Raw genomic sequence first — 22070 nt, forward strand, 5'->3', positions numbered from 1 at the left:
GGAATCATGGTAGAACAAACCAGGTAAAGTAAATACTACAACAAATACAACTCAACAACGACCACATTGTAGTAGAAAACAATGAACAGACCTATTGTAAATGTAACAAATATCGATAATGTTTAGTATGATAAAATGCAACACTGTATTGATAAGTAATCGATGTGTATATATAGGTATACATAAGAAATGGAAAATAAAGCCAAGACATTCAGTAAGTGGCAACCGAATGAACAACAGCTTCAGGTGTAAAGAACCCCGCCGGTAAACGAATATTGTGCTAAATAAAAGAAGTGAAGAAAAGAAAACTGTACAATTCAAATTGAGAATAAAGCCTTCAGGAAATTTAAGAAAATAGACTGTGTTATAAGTAGACAAAAAGATAAACTGTGGCATAGAGAAAATTTGGAAAAAGAAAAACTAAGCTGCGATATTAGAAATTGTTTGATACAACTAAATAAGCCATAACATAGAAAATGGTGCGTGAAAAATTAGCTGCCCAACTTGATGAGTTGGGGATATCGTACCCCCAAACGGCATCCGTCGGTCAATTACGGGAATTAATAAAAAATATGGTTGGCGACAATAGCCAGAAAGAAAAAACCGATGCCGTGACAGCAGATATGAATGCGTGTGAAATTGAGACGCCTGAAAGTACAGCAGAACAAGGAAGCCAAATCCAGCAGACAAGCCAAGACACACGCACACAGATGGATCAGTATGCGGGCACAACCCAGCTAACAATTTTTTCCGAGGGCTCTGATTTCCGATTTTTTTCCGAAATTTTCTGAATATTTTTTAGATATTTGTCGATTTCTCTAATATTTTTCTAGAAATTGTACCGATTTTCTAAAACTTTTTTTTAAGAATCTCTGCACATTTTCTGAAGAACCTTAAGAAACTCGTTCCGAATTCGTTCCGATTTCTAATCGATTTTCTAAGGGATCTTTTTGTTCGATTGTTGTCGAAAAACAAAGTGATTTTTTATAAAATTCCCATATACAGTTTTTGAATTGTTTTAATATAAATGCAACATATAATAATTCAAGCTAGTGTTGATAGCTTTAACATATTCGTGCACATTCTTCTACTATTAATCACAAAATGATCACAACAGGGGAAATCATTAGGACGTTTGAAAATAGAATCATCCATAAATAGCGCATTAAAAGAGAATTGATTCTGAGTTGGGGATTTGTTCTGTGTTGTGTGTCAATATCAAAGGCGTCAGCGGCCAAGAATTTCATCAGATTTTTTCCAGAAAATCTAATCTTTTCTTCGAATTTTTCCAGAATTTCTTTCCGAATTCGGACCGATTTTCTTCAAAAAATCTAAATTTTCCACCGAATTTTCCAGAATTTTTTTCCGAATTCGGACCGAATTCGTTGCGAAACTCTAATATTTTGTTAGAATTTTCTTAGAAAATTCTTTCCGATTTCGGTGGACACGTCCATACAACTTTTGTACCGAATTCGGAAAGAATTCGGCATCAGAATCGGCAACTTGTGCAGAGATTCTGACCGAATTCGCAAAGAATTCGCAAAAAAATGTTAGCTGGGAAGCGAACAAACACGCCAAGCCACACACACAGACGAGTATGTTGGCACAAATAAGCAGACAGACAAGGCAGAGGGTGACTTGCAAAAAATTGAACGATTACAAAAAAAGTTGCGCATGTTGCAGCTGCAATATGAAATCAGCGAATTGGAGGCGAAAAGAGAGAAGGCAAAGACAAGTACATGTTTTGCCGATGTAGACAATGCCTTGACAAAATTTAACGGCGATGATGGTTATGACGTCACCAAATGGATAAAGGAATTTGAAAAGGTGACGTCAGTGATTGGATGTACTGAGGCCGAGCAATTTTTGTTTGCAAGACGAATGATGACGGGCAGTGCAAGCGTCTTTATGCGTTCGTCCGAAGCAAACACATGGGTGAAATTTAAAAAAGAGTTAGCTGCCGAGTTCAAACAAGTGACGGGCATAAAAGAAGCCCTCAAACGGCTAGAGGACCGGAAATGGAATAAGCAAACAGAAAGTCTGCATCGCTACGCATTGCTTATGCAAGAATTGGCTGAGGGTACACCAATCAGCGAAGCCGAGCTGGTTGAGTTCATAGTGGAGGGAATCCAGGACAAAACGATGGCTGCTACCGTTTTTGTCAATATAACAACAGTGAACGATTTCAAGCGGGCCATACCAAAATATGAAAAAATGGTCCGAGAACGAAACCAACGAAACCAACAGCGTGCAACAGGCGTTACCAAAGTGAACTTAGCAGATGTGCGGTGTTATAACTGCCGGGAGTACGGGCACTACCAAACATCTTGCCCAAAGGAGATGAAACCAAAGGGAGCTTGTTACCGCTGTGGAAAGGTGGGACACCAACTTATGAACTGTCCCCAAAGAGCCGTTGGAGCCGTGAACGAAGAAGACGAGGAAGAAATTGGCTGGAGCATGAAGGTAAGGGTAGCATTTGGGTTTCCCTGTTCTGGGTCTAAATTTTATTCTGTTTCTTCTATAATTGATACCGGTAGCCCCAGCAGCTTTATAAGTAGAGAGGTGATTGATAGGATAGATCCGACTGCCAAATTTGAGGAGGAAAAAGTATCAGGATATAGAGGTCTGAACGGGGAAAAATTAAGGATCTGTGGAAAGAGAGAAGTTTTAATTGAATTTCATGGGGAACAAAAAACATTGAATTTAAATATACTTACAAATAAAGCCTCTTGCTCTTTAGTTTTGGGAAGAGATTTTTTAAAGCTCTTCGGAATTATTTTATGTTTCAAAAACGAAAACACCAAAAATATTACTTATAACGAAAGTAGCCTTAAGATGTTTCTGTGTAAAGACTCGATGAACGAGGATAAGTTGGAATTAATACAAAATAAAAATGAAATCGTTGAAAATTTGTGCAGTGTTTCTCTTGAGGGGAATCGTGGGGAGTGGAATCTTGGGGAGGGGACTCAAGGGGAGGGGAATCATGAGAAGGGGAATCATGGGGATGGGAATCATAAAGAGGATGAAAAGGGAAAGGGTGTGAATAACCCCACGGGTACTGTTGAACATTTTAATAAATTGATGGAAATCGACAAAACTGGTTCTGGTTCGACTGAGGAATACAGTGAGGGAAAAGGGCATGATTCATTGATAATAGGGAACCTCGAGGTTGAGAACGTGGAAAAGTGGGATATCAATCCGCAGCTAAATATGCAGACAAAACAGGAGATCCGAAGGATAATCAGGGAGGATTACCTGGGAGAATCGCAAGGTAACCCCAAGGTATCGGACTTTAGGGCTTCCATTTTAGTAAATTCGGGAAATGCAACGTATTGTTCGCCAAGACGGCTATCATTTGCGGAAAAGCAGGAAGTCAACAAAATTATCGCAGACCTTTTAGATAAGGGAATCATAAGGCCAAGTAGCTCCCCGTATGCGTCGCCTATTGTCTTGACTAAAAAGAAAAGTGGGGAAACCAGGATGTGTGTGGACTATAGGTCCCTCAATAAAATCGTAGTTAGGGATAATTATCCACTCCCACTAATTGAGGACTGCTTAGAATACCTAGAAGCGAAGACATGGTTCACTATAATGGACTTAAAATCAGGATTTTACCAGGTAAGGTTGGACGAGGATTCAGTTAAGTACACATCGTTTGTGGTCCCCAACGGACAGTACGAGTTTTTGAGGTTACCATTTGGTTTAAAAAATGGACCGGCCATATTCCAGCGGTTCATTGCAGGAATCTTTCAAGACTTTTTAGCCAGGAATGAGATAGTGATATATATGGACGACATTGTAATAGCATCAAGAACATTGGAGGAACATATCGAACTATTAAGAAGAATTATGGATCGATTAGCTGTGTATGGGTTAAAATTAAAAATGGAAAAATGTAAATTTGCCTTCACTGAGATAGAGTACTTGGGATATAAGGTATCAAGAAGGGGCATTGAACCTTCGGAAGAACACGTGAAGTCGATCAAACAATACCCAATGCCAAGGAATGTCAGGGAAATGCAGTCGTTCTTGGGCTTATGCTCATATTTTCGGAAGTTTGTGAAGGGATTCTCCTTAATAGCGAAACCTTTATATGGATTGACAAAAGATGGGGTTAAGTATGTGATTACCGAGGAATGTAGAAAAGCTTTTGAGGATCTCAAGCGACATCTGACATCTAACCCAATTTTGTCTATTTATAACCCTAAAAGGGAAACGGAGTTGCATTGTGATGCAAGCGCGGTAGGTTTTGGATCCATTCTTATGCAAAAGCAGGACGATGGCATATTTCATCCGGTAGCCTACTTTTCGAAGAGCACAACGGACGCGGAAACGAGATATCATAGTTTTGAACTGGAAACTCTAGCCATTATTTACTCTTTGAGAAGGTTCAGAGCATATTTAGAAGGAATAAAATTCAAAATTCTGACTGATTGTAACTCACTCGCGTTGACACTGGCTAGAAGGAACATTAATAGTAGAATAGCAAGATGGGCATTAGAGTTGGAAAATTATAACTATGTTATTGTCCACAGAGCGGGAACGAAAATGGCCCACGTAGATGCATTGTCCAGAATAGACCGAAACAACAAGGTAGTAGCAACTATAGAAACAGAAGATATTGACTTTCAACTATGTGCGGCACAGGCCAGAGATCCGGAGATAAGTAACTTGAAGTCGAAATTAGAGAAAGGAACCGTGGGTGGGTACGATATGGTGAATGGAGTCGTGTATAAAAAAGTCAATGAGGTTTTGCGGTTTTTCGTCCCAAAAGGATTGGAAATTGAAGTAATTAGGAATGTACATGAAAAGCTAGGCCACTTAGGGGTGGATAAAATTTATTTGAAAATGAAGGACCATTACTGGTTTCCAGAGATGAAACGTAAAATAGACGAATACCGAAAAAATTGTCTAAGATGTATTATGTATTCCGCTCCCCATAGGCCCAACGCGAGGGCATTGCACAGCATACCAAAGGAACCGAGGCCTTTCCACACTATCCACCTGGACCACTTAGGCCCATTACCTTCATTGCAGTCAAAAAGGAAACATATTTTGGTGGTTATTGATGCATTCACTAAGTTTGTCAGATTATACCCAGTACTAACAACTAGCACAAAAGAGGTCAAGGCGGCACTTCTAAAATATTTTGACTATTATAGCAGACCAGTTAGATGCATAGCTTGAAGCGTAGAATTTGCTGTATCAAAGTCTTTATGTGCAGCTAGAATTATAAAATCGTCAGCAAATTGAAATGTTTTGGTTGACTGATCAGTCCAAGAGTATATATGTTAAACAGGGATGGAAAATTCAGTACAATAGTACTTTTTTCAGTACCATTTCACTATAAAAAGTACCGAAGTACCCCCGCAGCCAATTAAGTACCATTTCCATACTATAGTCTAGAAAAATTTTATGTGGAACTAAAAATGCTAAATTCAGGTAAGTTTACTAGAAATTTTAAAAATCTGGATATATGTTGGGAACATACCAAAATATATTGATCATTTTCTTCCACTCTTTGAGAATCCGAAATATCAAGTTACAGTCACAACGGTATCAATCATTTAGAAGACTTCACATCGAGCGGTATCGAAGTACATTCCAATACATGGTAGAACAAGAAAAGGTAGCAGCAATACCCAGCTGACTGAACTGGGCTGTAGTGTTAGTGTCAAATTCAATACGACATTTTATATATTTATTTCTATGTTCGATGTATATTAGGGATATATATTTTTTTGAAGAACAAATTTATTCATCAGAAAAAAAACTATTTCCCATAAAGACTCCTTCATATAATTGACATGTAACCTCCTCCAGGTCCGAACGACATGCCATATACTAAAACAATGCTTATAGAGGCGGTACAATATTTGTTAATATGCGTGGTATTTTGTTAAACTTGAAAATAATAAAGCCCTAATAAACATGTGCCTTTTTGTTTTCAAAAGCAAACCATTGAAACAGCTTCTACTTTTTCAATGAATTACTAGCAACCCCAAACATTTTTGCAAGAATTCTACTTTCTGCGAGAAATTATGCATTTAGTGGAATGATATGGAAACATTAAAATTGAAAATCAAACGAGTTTCCATTCATGTTTTTCAAATATTCAATCGAATGTGAAAAATTATTAGTTTTTTAAATTCCAATAATTTATAGACATTTCCTTATTTTGTTTACATGTACGTTGACACTAACGTTTACAAACAAAAACAAATTTCTATGTGGTTGTTTTTGAGTTGTATTTGTTGTAGTATTTACTTTACCTGGTTTGTTCTACCATGATTCCAATATGAGAATCTGCAATATCTCTTCTATGGGGGCCATATTGGTCCTACAAAACCAAGACAGTCTGACTATCGTTTTGATTACTGACGAAAAACAAAGTTTATATCGGCCACCAAAACTTTTTTGGACTATCTGTCACGAATTATTTAAAAAATAATTTGTTTAGAGTTCAATATAAACAAGGCTTTACGACAGCGATCAAAACGATAGTCGAACTAACGATAGTTTGCCAGCTCTAGGCTATTTAAAACGTGCATCTATACCCACATTCTCTATAGGAGTGTTTTATATCCATATCGAATACAAAGTATCAATTTTCAGTTATTTCGATGGGATAATGAGGCTAAAACTTTTAAAATACCGTTCTATGGGGGCTATATCAGAACGTGGACCCGCACTGACAAATTTCTGGGGGAAAGTTTTGTAGCCTCAACGAAGACTAAATACCAAATTTCAACAATTTTGGTATGATAATGTGGCTCAAACCTTCCAAATACCGAAAATCGGGAGGTACCGTTGTGTTGGAGCTATATCAAAACGTGAACCGATAGAGATAGAGTAATTGAAGCTCCTGTACCAAATAAAAAAGGTCCATATTAAATATTGAGAGCTGTATCTGGAATTCAACGGACCTGGTTAAATACTTTATAGGGTCTCCGACGAATATTTCGATGTGTTACAAACGGAATGACAAAATTAATTATACCCTTCAGTATGGTATAAAAATATATACCGTTTTGAAATAATCTTCAGATTACATAGATATAAGCCTTTGTTGTTGTTGTTGTTGTAGCAACGCATATATGTTCGTTCGAGTATTATTTCAGTTATCAAGTTCCTCTGTATCCAGACTCAAGAATTCTGCAACCTGGACTGGTTGCGTCCATAAAGAATGAGGAGACAGGTGAGTGGGGTTAGCTGGGCAGTTGAATAAATGCAGAGTATCGTGTGGTCCCAATCCACATGCTGGGCATATGTTGGGTATCGTGGCGTCAATTCTGGCCCAATACGAATTGAGGCGGCTGCATCGTCCGGATCTTAACTGAGCTAAAACCACTCGCGTTTGCCTTGGCAGCTGTCGTTCTTCTGCTGCGATGGATGGGGGATGGTTTCCAAGTACGGCATTCACACTGTATCTTCGTACTGCTTGCGCAACCATGTTGGTGTGAATGCGATTCAAGCCTGCCTGATAGGCTCGTTGATCTAGCGGTTCTCCTGACGTGCCTGGGTGGGGGGCGCCTGTCCATTAAATCGTGACAGGGATGCTCACTGCGGTAACACCCAAGCAGGTACTGCATCGACAACATCTTATTGTGCTGACGCACCGGTAAAACCTTCGCCTCCTCATGAAGATGGTCCACTGGTGTCATGAGGAGGCACCCTGTTGCAGTCCTCAGGGCGGCATTCTGGCAGGTTTGAATCTTCTTCCACTGCGCTGCGCTAACCTTTGCGGACCACGCTGGCGCCGCATAGCTTACCACAGACCGGCCTATTGCATTGTAGGTGGTCAACAAGGTTTCTTTATCAGCACCCCAAGTGCTGCCGGCCAGCGACTTGAGAACCTTGTTCCTACTTCTGATCTTATTGCAAATAGCTGTGGCATGCGCGGACGACTTGAACATGCTATCGAACGTTACACCCAGTATTATAGGGTAGTTAGTGGTCGGAATCAGTGCACCATCGACCAATATGTTCAGTGGGAGCCTCATCTCAGCCGTCCATGTGGTGAACAGCGTGGCTGTGGATTTAGCGGCGGATATTTTCATATTCCTCAGATGGAAGAACTGCACTAGGTCAGCTATGTAGACATTTAACCTATCACATATGTCATCGACGATAGGACTCGACGCCAAGATCGTACAATCATCCGCATACATCACGATCTCTATGCCGTCTGGAGGGAGTGGAATTTCAGAAAGGTAGAGGTTAAACAGTTCCGGAGATATCACCCCTCCTTGGGGAACTCCCTGTTTCACTCTACGGGGCTTGGACTTCTTGTTTCTGAATTCTACAAACGACTGGCGTCCACACATATAGTTGATTACCCAAAGTTTCAAACATGGCTGGAGATTAGTTTTCTCTATATCCTCGAACAGCTTGGCATGGTTGACGGTATCTGGTTCAGTCCTCTACTGATATGTGTGGATATGGCGTCTAATGCTGTTGTAGTACTATGCATTTTCCGAAATCCATGTTGATGTTGGGCAACTGGAAAACACCTTCTCATCGTGGGGAGGAGTAGCGCCTCTAGGATCTTTGCTACTGGCGACAGGAGTGAAATCGGCCTGTACGATTCACCTCTGCTGGCATCCTTGCCAGGCTTCAGTAGCGGGACCACCCTGCCAACTTTCCAGGCATCCGGTACAACATGGGTGGCTAACGATAGGTTGAGAACACTTGTTAAATACTCAACTCCAGGTTCATCCAGCTGCTTAAGCATCATCGTTATTCGGTGCGGGCCCAACGCTTTGGATGATTTAGCGTTTCGGATGGCATCTGCAACATCGCTCATCTTAAATTGTGGTGGTACCTCCTCGGCTGGAAGAGTTCTTCTTATACGGCGTAGCACACTTCTCTTCGCCCTATCACTCTCGGGGTGCTCTATGAACTGCCGGTTAAAATAACACGCGCACCTCTTTGGGTCAGTTACTGTCACGCCGTTGACAGTAACAGCCGTTCTGTCATCCTTCTTTCCTGACTCGAGAGTGATTTAACCGTTGCCCACAATTTACTTATTCCTGCACCAATGTTGCACTGCTTCAGATGGTCTAGCCACTTTTTCCGCTTATGTTCGCCCACTAGCCTGTTGACTTCAAGAGTAAGTTCTCTAACTCTTGGGTCTTCGGGGTTCGTACGACGAAGCTCATCACGTTCATTTGCTAGTCCCGTCGCCTCTGCTGGGAAATTTGGTCTTATTTCGGGTATTCGACCAGCAGGTATGTAGCGAGCGGCTGCTTTAGTGATGATGTCTCGGAAAGTTCTCTCAGCTACCCGAGGATCTGAGGGGGTGGGCAATTGACTGAAGCGGTGATTGGTAAATTCTCTGAAACCTTGCCAATCAGCTTTCCCATGGTTCAGGAAAGTACGGCGTTCAGAGGTTATGAAGTCGGGTGGTCTGTTTACGGAGACGATGATAGGAAGGTGGTCCGAACTAAGGGAAATGACGGATTGCCAGGTTACGTCATTTATCAGACCTGGTGCCACAATGGTGATATCTGGCGAGCTGTGGCAGTTTCCTCTAATCCTCGTAGGAGCGTCTTCATTCACCGTGCAAAACGTGGAGCTATCGATTTGCTCTGCCAGCGCTGTACCCCGCTGGTCATTACCTAGGACGGAGTGCCAAAGCTCATGATGAGCATTGAAGTCCCCTAGCACCAGACGGTTATCGCCCTCTAACAGCGAACTAATATTGGGCATATAACGTCGGGCACAGCTATTCATCGGCGGTATGTACACATTAAGCAGCTCTACCTCGGCAGTACCACACTTTACTGCTACCCCCATACACTCCATGTATGGGTAACTAGAGCCATGCTCAAGCGAGATAGGTCTGTACTGGACAGACTGGTGTATTAGGAAGGCAAGTCCTCCACCTCCGCTTCTTGTGCGATCCTTCCGCAAAACGTTGTAACCATCACAACGTAAGCTACAGGTGGCGGTGAGCTTTGTTTCCTGGATCGCGGCGACCATGATGTTTTTCCGACTCATAAAGTCCACAATTTCATTGACCTTATTGCGGAGACCGTTGCAATTGAATTGCAGGAATGATGCATTCCCGGGCCGTTGAACAACAACATGTGGTGTTAGATGCTGCATTTGCTGTTGTTGTTGGGGAGACTGCGGGGGCGTCTCGTATTCCGACGACGACGTAGAAGACGTACTGGGTGATGCGCTGACGCAGCAAGCAGCAACATACCTGTCGCTGTAATCCCGGGTGCTACTAAGGCCAGAGCACCCACGAAAATGCACCCATTCCATACATCCATTACATCTCACCATTGTTGACATGTGGTGGATGCGGATCTGGCAAACGGAACAGATCCATACTGGCCCGGGGTTCATTTTTTTTACTGAAAAACAAATTTTTATCTTTTTCCTAAAAAAATATTAAAAAAAAGTACCTTTTCAATGAAAAAAGTACCATTTTAGTACTGTTTGAATTTTTTAATTTTCCATCCCTGCAACAATATGAAAAAATATTCTGGCCAATCCTTTACTAGAGTACTTAAAATTAATGGTTAATGGGAATGGTTGTGTGATCTTTGATAATGGTCCACTTTTCTCTTATTGCATTTATTGCCAGATTAACAGGTACACTTGGGAATAAGGATATGACATCAAATGATATCAGCATCTCATCATCATCAATTTGTTGATTTGCTATTCTAGTTTTGAAATCAAGTGCGTCCTTTATGTTATATTTTGACTCTTTCGTTAGAACCTTTAATATAGTTGACATGTACTTAACCTTTTCACCGACATTCTTGCACTATGTATTAAGGATTCGCGGTATTTTACATAAAATGACAAGATTTATGAGCAGCAAAGAGGGACACCAATGGGATCACCAATTTCACCTATAATCGCCGATATGGTCATGGAAAAATAACTTGACGAAAGTATGAACAAATTGACTGTCAAACCACGACTACTAACTAAATATGTAGATGACATTTTCTGCATCGTAAAGAAAGTGGAAATCAATAATACTCTTAATGCATTAAACGGATATAATAAACAATTGCGTTTCACAATGGAATGCGAATCCAATAAACAACTCCCGTACCTTGACTCAACAAAACACAGACAAGGCAAAAAGTTATTGCTAGATTGGTACCAAAAACCTACTGCGTCCGGTAGAATAATCGATTTTCATTCGAAGCATCCCCGGCGCATAAAGATACATACTGCAACGAATTTTATTCGAAGGGTACTAAGTATCAGTGACATAAATGTCCACCATAAAAATCTTAAAGTTGTCCGAAAAATTCTCAAAATGAACGAGTTTCCTAACAAAATCATCGACAAACTAATAAAAGGTGTGAAAAACGACAAAAACTGCAGTACCGAACCAAAAACCGAGAAAATTTACAGAAAATCCACATATGTACCTGGTTTCTCTGAACGATTTTCCAACTCGAATCTGTACGACAAAGACAAATATCAAATCGCACTAAAAAGTAACAAAACTAATAGTAAACAATTTTTCAGCCGCACAAAATCAAAAATACCGCCTGATGAAAAATCAAATCTAGTTTACAATATCAAGTGCAATGGTGACAATTCCAATATATGCCCAAAGGTGTATGTTGGAACAACGAAGACAAAACTGAAAACTAGGATAAGTGGTCACAAGTCTGATCAAAAGGCAAAGACTAGACCGTTAGAGCAAAAAACAGCTCTCGCCGCGCATTGCGCCTTAACTGGGCATACGCCCAATTTTAAGGAAGTGGACATCCTGGCGCAGGAGACAAACTACAAAAGAAGATATATGTTAGAAATGTTGCACATTGTAAACGTCCCCGTAGAGCATAGAATGAACTATAAGACGGATACAGAACACTGTGCACAGATTTACCGAAGCCTGATTGAGAAACACCAAAAACATTAGTTGATATTTGCAATTTGAGAAATGTGGAAGAAGAATTTGTTGTGTGAAATATCAATGTAATTATTGTTTTTCTAATTTTGTTTATATTTTCATATAACAAATGTTTTTGTTTTTTAAAGTCAATCAATCACAGATGATCGAAATATTGGATCAATAAAAATAATAAAATAAAAACAAAAAAACCCATTTGTTTTTAATTTAATATGACCTCAAGCCAAAATTAGAGTTGGGCAATATAGTTCCTGGAGCGGATCGATCTTTCTAGTTCCTTTTGTCAAAAGGAACTAGTTCCTTAATATAGTTCCGTAGTTCCAAATAGTTCCGAGAGCGATATAGTTCAATGAATCTTTCTCTTTCATCGTTCCTTCTATTTCCTTCGTTCCAAATAGTTCCGAGACCGATATAGTTCAACGCATCTTTCTCGTTCCTCGTTCTTTTTATTTCCTTCATTCCAAATAGTTCCGAGAATGAAGTAGTTTAACGAATCTTTCCCTTCCTTTTTTCATCTTTTGGTGGATGAATTGGCATAAAAATTAATAAATTGCAGCAATGAACGAGGATGTGATTTACGTTTATTTAACAATGTGGCCGCATCTGAATGATGAAGGAACCGAACGAAGAAAGAAAATGAATTATATAAATGAAAGGAACTACATGCACGGCTGGAACTATATGAAGTAAAGGAACTATATAAATGAAAGAGCCGGATATAGTTCCAATAGTTCCGGAACTTGTCCGGAATAGTTCCTTGGAACTAGTTCGTTCCGGAACTACACAACTCTAGCCAAAATAAATCTAAAGAAAATAGAGTCCAAAGGTCAACTATAACTTCATAACATGGATATAAAATTTCACTGCGTGGCATAAGTATTTTGACAAAATTGTTCCATTGATTTTTAGACCTCAACAAATAAAAATGTATTTTTTAAATGGTTTTATTTAGCTCACCCCGTTTGTTTTATTTATATTCTTGGGTCAAATTTAGTAATTCAAATTTGACCCTCTTCCTGTCAACCAATTAATCTGAAATTTTGTATACACTTTGGATTTTGGTGACAATACAATTATGTTTATTCATTATCATTATAAATTCAAGATGGCCGCCGCTACAAAATGGCGGATAACGTAGGTTTTATCAATCCCATCAATATGGGTATCAAATGAAAGGGCTCAACAAGCAGAATACAATATACTATAAAAAATTGAAATCCAAGATGGCGGCCGCTACAAAATGGCGGATAACGTAGGTTTTATCAATCCCATCAATATGGGTGTGTCAAATGAAAGTGCTCAACCAGTAGAATACAATGTACTATATAAAATTAAAATCCAAGATGGCGGCCTCTACAAAATGGCGGATAACTTAGGTTTTATTAATCCCATCAACATGGGTATCAAATGAAAGGTCTCAACAAGTAGAATACAATTTACTATGCAAAATTGAAATCTAAGATGGCCGCCGCTACCAAATGGCTGATAACAATTTGTTATCAATCCCACCAATATGGGTATCAAATAAAAGGGCTTGACAAGAAAACTCAATATTTAAGATGGGCGCAGCCACTAAATGGCGTATAATTAAGATTTAAATTTAGAAATTGAATCTGTAACTTAGGTATCTGATTAATCCAGCCTGAATCCACCACCCAAGTCAAGATTTTTTATGGTGTTGAGGACTGTGTGGCGTTAGGGTGGCAAAAAATGATACGTCGTTAGCGGTACACCACCCAAGTTAAGGTGAAAGGTTAAAACGCGCCGAGAACTGTATGGCATTAGGGTGGATAAAAATGATATGTCGTTAGCGTTTTCCCCTCAAGACTCAGTCGCATCTTGTTGTACATAGCCTTGCCCCTTTATTGGACCTCTGGGGGGGTCGACCGTTTAAATGTCCATTACTCGTGGGAACAAAATGGTAAAAAAATATAAAAAATACAAACACAAATAAAACAGAAACTGCAACACAACGTAAACGAAGGCTTCAAAAAGCGAAAGAAAAGTATAAAGCAAAACGAGCTAAAGAAAGTGAAGGTGATAGAAATAGTCGATTACAGAAACGACGGGAACAATTAGCGTCAAAAACACCTGAGTAATGTGAGGCCAGGTTAAAAAAGCAGCGTCAGCGATATACACAAATGACGGCGTCAGAAACGCCTGAAGAATATGAAGCCAGGTTAACAAAGCAACGTGAGCGATACACACAGATGATATCGTCAGAAACACCTAAAGAATATGAAGCCAGGTTAACAAAACAACGGGAGCGATACACACAGATGTCTGTTGCCTTTAATACTATCATGGGCTTCTACAATACATAAAATGCAGGGCAGCACTGTGGATCACGCAGTCGTATACTTAGGCGCGAAACTGTTTGAAGAAGGTCAAGCCTACGTGGCTCTTAGTAGAGTAAGATCTTTGCAGGGACTACGTATGGAGGAGTGGGACTGCAATAAACTAACGGGCAAGAAACCTTGCAATAATGAAGCACTAAATGAATTAAACAGAATGCGAAATAAAAACTAAAAACTAGAAAATAAAAATAGGTAAAAAAACTTTTTAAGTTAAACGGTTTTATGTTAAACATACATTGCAATGTTTAAGATAAATGTACTAAAAACCAAAAAATAATAAAATAGATACAGTCGTGGGAATTATAAACATATGCATAGACTAGACTAAAATAAAACCGTGGGGCTCGTCAATTGTCTACATTCGTTGATTAAAATGTTTGTTTTGTAATGTTACACTATAATTAGGCAGTTGTTCAACCGACAACGATGGACGTGTGATAAGAGGGCTAGAATGTGGAAACAAGCTAGCAAGCTCGATTATAAGCGAGTTTTAGGGTTTCATAGTGGTGAGCGAGTAGTACTTTGTCGATTAAAGACAAACTACGAGCAGTGAAACGATTCCTCGCCAGCCAGCAGTGTGAATGTCCAACGATAAACTAGTTGCAACATCTCTTTTATTTACATGGAGTGTATAACTATTGGAATTTCCTCACCGTCTTCGGGCCAACTGCCTAACGACGAATTAAACGATTCTTCTATCGCACATTAAGTCGATAATTTGTAGAAAATTGACGTGCCCCAAGGTTTTATTTTAGTCTAGTCTATGTATATGTTTATAATTCCCACGACTGTATCTATTTTATTATTTTTTGGTTTTTAGTACATTTATCTTAAACATTGCAATGTATGTTTAACATAAAACCGTTTAACTTAAAAAGTTTTTTTTACCTATTTTTATTTATATTTTTGATTATTATCAGTTACGGTAAAAATAATATAAAGGGTGTTTTTTTAAGCCCGATAGAACTTGAAATTGTAAAAAATCACACAAAAAATTAAATTGTAATCAAATTTTTTTTTTATTCGAAAGATCAATACGTGACATTAACATTTGAAAATGATTTCGGGCATATGGGCACCGCGGCTGTTCTTGACGAAGTGCATTCTGGACGTCCAATTTTTGGCCACTTTTTCGAGCACTGCTGGCCGTTTGTCACGAATAACACGAACAATGCTGGCCTCCAAGGCATCAATTGTTGCTTGTTTATCAGCATAAACCAGTGACTTCACGTAGCCCCACAGGAAATAATCTTCTTCTTCTTCTTTATTTGCCAACCCGTATTCGGGTGTTAGCGATCATACAATTATGTGTTACATTGTTAACAATTCAATATGCATGTATATGTATATATGATTTATTATATTATAGAGAGGTTCCTATTCTTTGCGGCATTCAGGAGGCTTCTTTCGTCTTGTAGGCCCGTCCATTCTTGGATGTTTCTTATCCATGATGTTTCTTTTCTGCCTCTCGGTCTTCTTCCCTCTATAGTTGTTTGAATAATGGCTTGGAGCAGCTTATATTTTTCATTACGCATTACATGTCCTAAGTAGGATGTTTTTCGGCTTTTTATATTGGGTATAACTTCTCGTTCGACATTCATCCGTCGTAGCATTTCTTCATTTGAAATGCGGTCTGTCCAGCGAATTTTTAAGATACGGCGATAAATCCACATTTCAAAAGAATTAATTCGTTTTTCGTCTGCTAGCTTTAGCGTCCAGGTTTCGGCAGAGTATAATAATACTGAAAATATGTAGTATCTGACAAAACGTATTTTTGTTGATAGACTTACATATATCATGGCTGGTCAGCGTTCTCTTTTATTTAGAAAATGCGTTTCTCGCTGCTTCAATTCGACATTTGATTTCGCTTGACATATCCCATTGTTCGTTTATCTGTACTCCTAGATATTTGTATGTTCTTACTCTTTCTATTTGTGTGTTATTTATTATCATTGGTACATTACTATCCACATGTTTTCTGCTGACAATCATATATTTTGTTTTTCTTATGTTGATTTTTAACCCATATTTTTCACTAGTCTTCATAAGTGCATCTACTAGTCGTTGTAATCCTGCTAAGCTGCTTGCCAGTAATGTGGTGTCATCAGCGTAGCGAATGTTATTGATGAGGATATTGTTTATACTAATACCAATGTTCTTGGAAGCTATTGATTCTTGAAATATTTTTTCTGAATATAGATTGAACAGAAGTGGTGACAAAATACATCCTTGCCTTACACCCTTTGAAATTGGGATATTGTCAGATAATTCACCATCGATAGATTTTGAATACATCTTTTATCGCATTCTTTTAGTCCAATATCCGTTAAAATATTCATTAGTTTATCGTGTTTCACGCTATCAAATGCTTTCTCGTAATCCACGAAGCAAAGAAATACGTCCTTTTGAACTTCGCGGCATTTTTGTACTAGAACCTGAACTGCAAGCAATGCTTCCCGGGTACCCATGCCTTCTCTGAATCCAAATTGTGTCTTACCCATATGCATCTCGCATAATGGGTATATTCGTCGGTGTATTATTTTTAAAAAGATTTTTAAAGCATGGCTCATAAGGCTTATTAGTCTGAAATCGCCGCACGAATTCGCATTATTTTTCTTAGGTATGGTTACAAATGTCGATTCCAGCCAGTCTTGAGGGTATTGTCCTGTAGAGTAAATTTGATTGAATAATCTCAATATAAATTGTATATTTCTTCCTTCTATTAATTTGAATACTTCGGTGGGTATTTCATCCGGACCTGTTGCTTTTTTTGTCTTTCATGGATTTTATAGTTGATTTTAATTCCTCCTCTGTAATGGGTCTTATCGTTACACCGCTTTGATGTTCTATATTTTGTAGTTGTGTTCGACTTTCGTCTGTGAAAAGAGCTTTTATATATATGTTTCCCAGAGTTTTTTCTTATCCGCAATTTCATAATGGGCTATATTATTCTCATCAAAGAGAAATGTGGATGATCTTCTGGAATATATCCCGGATGCCTCTTTCAATTTTTTATGGAGATTGAAATCGTCGTGGAGATTTTGTAATCTTTCAATTTCCTGGAATTGTTTTTGTATTTGTGCAGGAAATAATCGAGAGGTGTCAAATCGCACGACCTTGGAGGCCAATAGACAGGTCCACTTCTCGAAATCAACTTATCGCCAAATTTTGATTTCAATAAGTCGATGGTTGCGTTCGCCGTATCTATAGATGGACAGTGGGTAAATACCCAATGGGTAAATACCCGGTAAATTGGGTAAATACCGGGTAAATACATCTTAGACCCTATTTCTGGGTTTAGGTTATGAAATCGATTCAAAATGGATAGTTTTACAATACTTCAAACAAGTGGGTAAATACTTGGGTAAATACCCGAGTATTTACCCAAGTGTTGGGTAAAAACTCATTAACTGCGGAACCACTTGACGTAGGCTGACAAAATTTGGTCCAAATCTTACTCATATCAAGAGAATATCTAACATTGAAAATGGGGTCTCTGGGTCCATGTTTTGATATAGCCCCCATATAACCGTACCTCCCGCTTTAAGGTATTTTTTGTCTATTTGCTTCATTGTACAATCATAGTGGCTGAAATTTGGCACAGTGAGTTCTCAACATGTAGAAAATATCCTTGCAAAAATTTGTCAACATAGGTCCACGTTTTCTAATAGCCCCCATATAAGGGTACCCCGATTTCAGGTATTTACCCAAATATAGGGTAAAAACTATTTAAGTGCCGAACCACTTGACGTTGGCTGACGAAGTTTGGCTCAAAACTATCTTATATCAATAGTATTAAAATTATTGAAAATGGAGTCTCTGGGTCCATGTTTTGATATAGCCCCCATATATCCGTACCTGCCGATTTAAGGTATTTTTTGCCTATTAGCCACATTTTACAACCAAATTGACTGTAATTTGGCACAGTGAGTCCTCAATGAGTATAAAATATCCTTGCAAACATTTGTTAACGTAGGTCCACGATTTCTCATAGCCCCCATATAAGGGTACCCCGATTTCGGGTATTTACCCAAATATAGGGTAAAAACTCTTTATCTGCCGAACCACTTGAGGTAGGCTGACAAAATTTAGCTCACAACTTTCTTATATCAATAGTATTAAAGGTACTGAAAATTGAGTCCCTGGGCCCATGTTTTGGTTTAGCCCCCATAGAGCCGTACCTCCCGATTTGAGGTATTTTTCACCTATTAGCCACATTTTACAATCATACTGACTGTAATTTGGTACATTGAGTTCCCAATATGTATAAAATATCCTTGCAAAAAATTGTCGACGTAAGTCCACGTTTTCTAGTAGCCCCTATATGGGTTTCTGAAATCGGGAGGTACGGTTATATCGGGGCTATATCAAAACGTTATGTGATAAAACAGAGATTTCAGTCCAATTTTTGCAACCCTACGTCAATTGTTTCGGAAGATAAATAGTTTTTACCCTATATTTGGGTAAATACCTGAAATCGGGGTACCCTTATATGGGGGCTATAAGAAATCGTGGACCTACGTTGACAAATGTTTGCAAGGATATTATATACTCATTGAGGACTCACTGTGCCAAATTACAGCCAATTTGGTTGTAAAATGTGGCTAATAGTTAAAAAACACCTTAAATCGGGAGGTACGGCTATACGGGGGCTATATCAAAACATGGACCCAAGGACTCCATTTTCAATACTTTTAATACTATTGATATAAGCAAGATTTGAGCCAAATTTTGTTAGCCTACGTCAAGTGGTTCGACAGTTAAAGAGTTTTTACCCACTTTTGGGTAAATACTCGAAATCGGAGTACCCTATATGGGGGCTACAAGAAAACGTGGACCTACGTTGACAAATTTTTGCAAGGATATATTATACTCATTGAGGACTCACTGCGCCAAATTAGGCCAATTTTGTTATAAAATGTGGCTAACAGATGAAAAATACCTTAAATCGGGAGGTACGGCTATATGGGGGCTATACCAAAACATGGACCCAGGGACTCCATTTTCAATAATTTTAATACTATTGATATAAGATAGTTTTGAGCCAAACTTCGTCAGCCAACGTCAAGTGGTTCGGCACTTAAATAGTTTTTACCCTATATTTGGGTAAATACCTGAAATCGGGGTACCCTTATATGGGGGCTATTAGAAAACGTGGACCTATGTTGACAAATTTTTGCAAGGATATTTTCTACATGTTGAGAACTCACTGTGCCAAATTTCAGCCACTATGATTGTACAATGAAGCAAATAGACAAAAAATACCTTAAATCGGGAGGTACGGTTATATGGGGGCTATATCAAAACATTGACCCAGACACCCCATTTTCAATGCTAGATATTCTCTTGATATAAGTAAGATTTGAGCCAAATTTTGTCAGCCTACGTCAAGTAGTTCGGCAGTTAATGAGTTTTTACCCAACACTTGGGTAAATACTCGAAATCGGGGTACCCCTATATAGGGGCTATTAGAAAACGTGGACCTATGTTGACAAATTTTTGCAAGGATATTTTCTACATATTGAGAACTAACTATGCCAAATTTCAGCCAATATGATTGTACAATGAGGCTAATAGTTAAGAAATACCTTAAATCGGGAGGTACGGATATATGGGGGCTATATCAAAACATGGACCCAGAGACCCCATGTTCAGTACCAGAAGTTATTTTGACATAAGAAAGATTTAAGCCAAATTTTGTCAGCCTACGTCAAATGGTTCGGCAGTTAAAGAGTTTTTACCCAACATTTGGGTAAATACTCAAAATCGGGGTACCCTTATATGGGGGCTATTAGAATACGTGGACCTATGTTGACAAACTTTTGCAAGGATATTTTCTACATATTGAGAACTCACTGTGCCAAATTTCAGCCACTATGATTGTACAATGAAGCAAATAGACAAAAAATACCTTAAATCGGGAGGTACGGTTATATGGGGACTATATCAAAACATTGACCCAGACACCCCATTTTCAATGCTAGATATTCTCTTGATATAAGTAAGATTTGAGCCAAATTTTGTCAGCCTACGTCAAGTAGTTCGGCAGTTAATGAGTTTTTACCCAACACTTGGGTAAATATTCGGGTATTTACCCAAGTATTTACCCACTTGTTTAAAATATTGTAAAACTATCCATTTTGAATCGATTTCATAACCTAAACCCAGAAATAGGGTCAAAGATTTTGTATTAGCGATTCAATATAGTAAATACCCAAATAAATACCCACAAATTGGTATTTACCCGGTATTTACCCACCGTGTGGGGTATTTACCCGGTAAATACCATCTCTAGCCGTATCGCACGTAGCGCCATCCTGTTGAAACCACATCTCCTCCGGATCAATGTCATCCATATTTTCAAACAAAAAATCATTGATCATGGTGCGGTAACGATCTCCATTGACCGTAACGCGAGCTCCGGCCTCATTTTTGAAGAAATAAGGTCCGATGATGCCACCAGCGTGAAAACCGCACCATACGGTGCATTTTTCTGGATGTAATGGAGTCTGTAGGGTCTCTTGTGGATTGGTCTCACTCCATATGCGGCAATTTAGCTTAAAAAAACACCCTTTATTTCACACACATCTGTACCATTATGGACCAATTCACGGATCGCTATTTCAGGAATGTAGTGATATTCAAGAAATTTATCATTAAACAATATTTTCTATTGTTTTCTCCCATTAACTCAGAATATTTTGCCGATTTCGATTTTTTTATGAGAATAAGAACATATGTATTTTCTCTTACAAACGAGATATTTGAAAGAAAAAACTTTAAATTCCCAGCAAAAATTTGGATCCGGTAGTCATTACGTACCCATTACAAAGTAATGTAAACAAGCTACTTTTCCCATTACAAGTAATCTGAAAAGTAATGGGATACTTCTTAAAAAAATACAAGGCAAACCTACTTACTTTGCTCCTCACTAAGTAATGAGGACGGTGGCACAGTGAGTGTGTAGTGTGTGTCCAACTATAAATCCTAGGGTTGTGTGTTCAACGCTCACTGTCGGCACGCGAGTTTTTTTTTAATTAAAAAATAACAGTTCGTAGTGCACATGTGAACTGCACATTTAAGTTCTTAAGCAACCCTTAATGTTCGTGTGCGTGGCATAGTGTGTAGTGTCTTTGGCTAGAAATCAGAGGGTTCGTGTGTTCAACTGGCACATCCAGCGAAATAAAAGTAAGAAGTGTGATGAAATTAAAAAAAAATTCTACATCAACTGTTCTAAAAATAGAATTTTTTTCAACTTACTTTTCAACTTCTAGTGGCCACAAAATAACTAGTTATTCTAGTGGTCATAAAATAATTACAAACTGAGTGCGACATGCCCTTGTAAAAATAATGGGGAAGAAAGGGGGTTTGCGAGTAGTTACGGCTGCCAAAAATCCCTTACAAAACCCATGATTTTGGGAGGACTTTTTTTGCTGGGTTTGAACCCGAAATACGCTCCAAACGTGCTCCAGAAAATTCAGCCTTACCATAGTAGCAGTGTTCTGCAAATGAATACATAACACTTCGATCAGTTTACTACCATGTTGTTATGAAATATCATTTAAAGTGTCAAAATATTCATTATGGTCCACATCATTAACGATAAAAATTAAATATCGCAGTATTTTAAATGGTGGATCAGACTATTCTGATGCCTGGGAGCATTTAGACATGCAAATGGCATCAGAAGGACATTCATTTCACAAAGATACCCAACTTTTTGGCGGTTTTTTTGACTTAAGCTTACTGAAAAGTGTATTTTAAGATGAATTATGTTCCAATATATTTTTATCAGTCCACAATTTGCTCTGCGACAA

The 22070-nt window shown here is 38.6% G+C and overlaps 1 protein-coding gene across 1 annotated transcript; it reads left to right on the forward strand.

Annotated features, from left to right (window-relative positions):
* The first annotated feature begins 231 nt into the window (after positions 1–231).
* Positions 232–2799, forward strand: LOC141406587 (uncharacterized). Its single transcript, XM_073992318.1, has 3 exons — positions 232–264; positions 1357–2463; positions 2538–2799. The coding sequence occupies exons 2-3, from the start codon at positions 1675–1677 to the stop codon at positions 2556–2558; spliced, it is 810 nt and encodes a 269-aa protein (XP_073848419.1). The 5' UTR covers positions 232–264; positions 1357–1674; the 3' UTR covers positions 2559–2799.
* The last annotated feature ends 19271 nt before the right edge of the window (positions 2800–22070 follow it).

This window comes from Musca autumnalis, unplaced genomic scaffold (assembly GCF_047663935.1).
Source record: "Musca autumnalis isolate F117 unplaced genomic scaffold, ASM4766393v1 scaffold_5, whole genome shotgun sequence".
Taxonomy (NCBI): Eukaryota; Metazoa; Arthropoda; class Insecta; order Diptera; family Muscidae; genus Musca; species Musca autumnalis.

Excerpts from the sequence above, each read along its gene's own strand:
- LOC141406587 (XM_073992318.1), top strand. The coding sequence starts at position 1,675 with ATGTTGCAGCTGCAATATGAAATCAGCGAATTGGAGGCGAAAAGAGAG. Across the intron at positions 2,464-2,537 it reads AAATTGGCTGGAGCATGAAG|CCCCAGCAGCTTTATAAGTA; the intron begins GTAAGGGTAGCA and ends TGATACCGGTAG.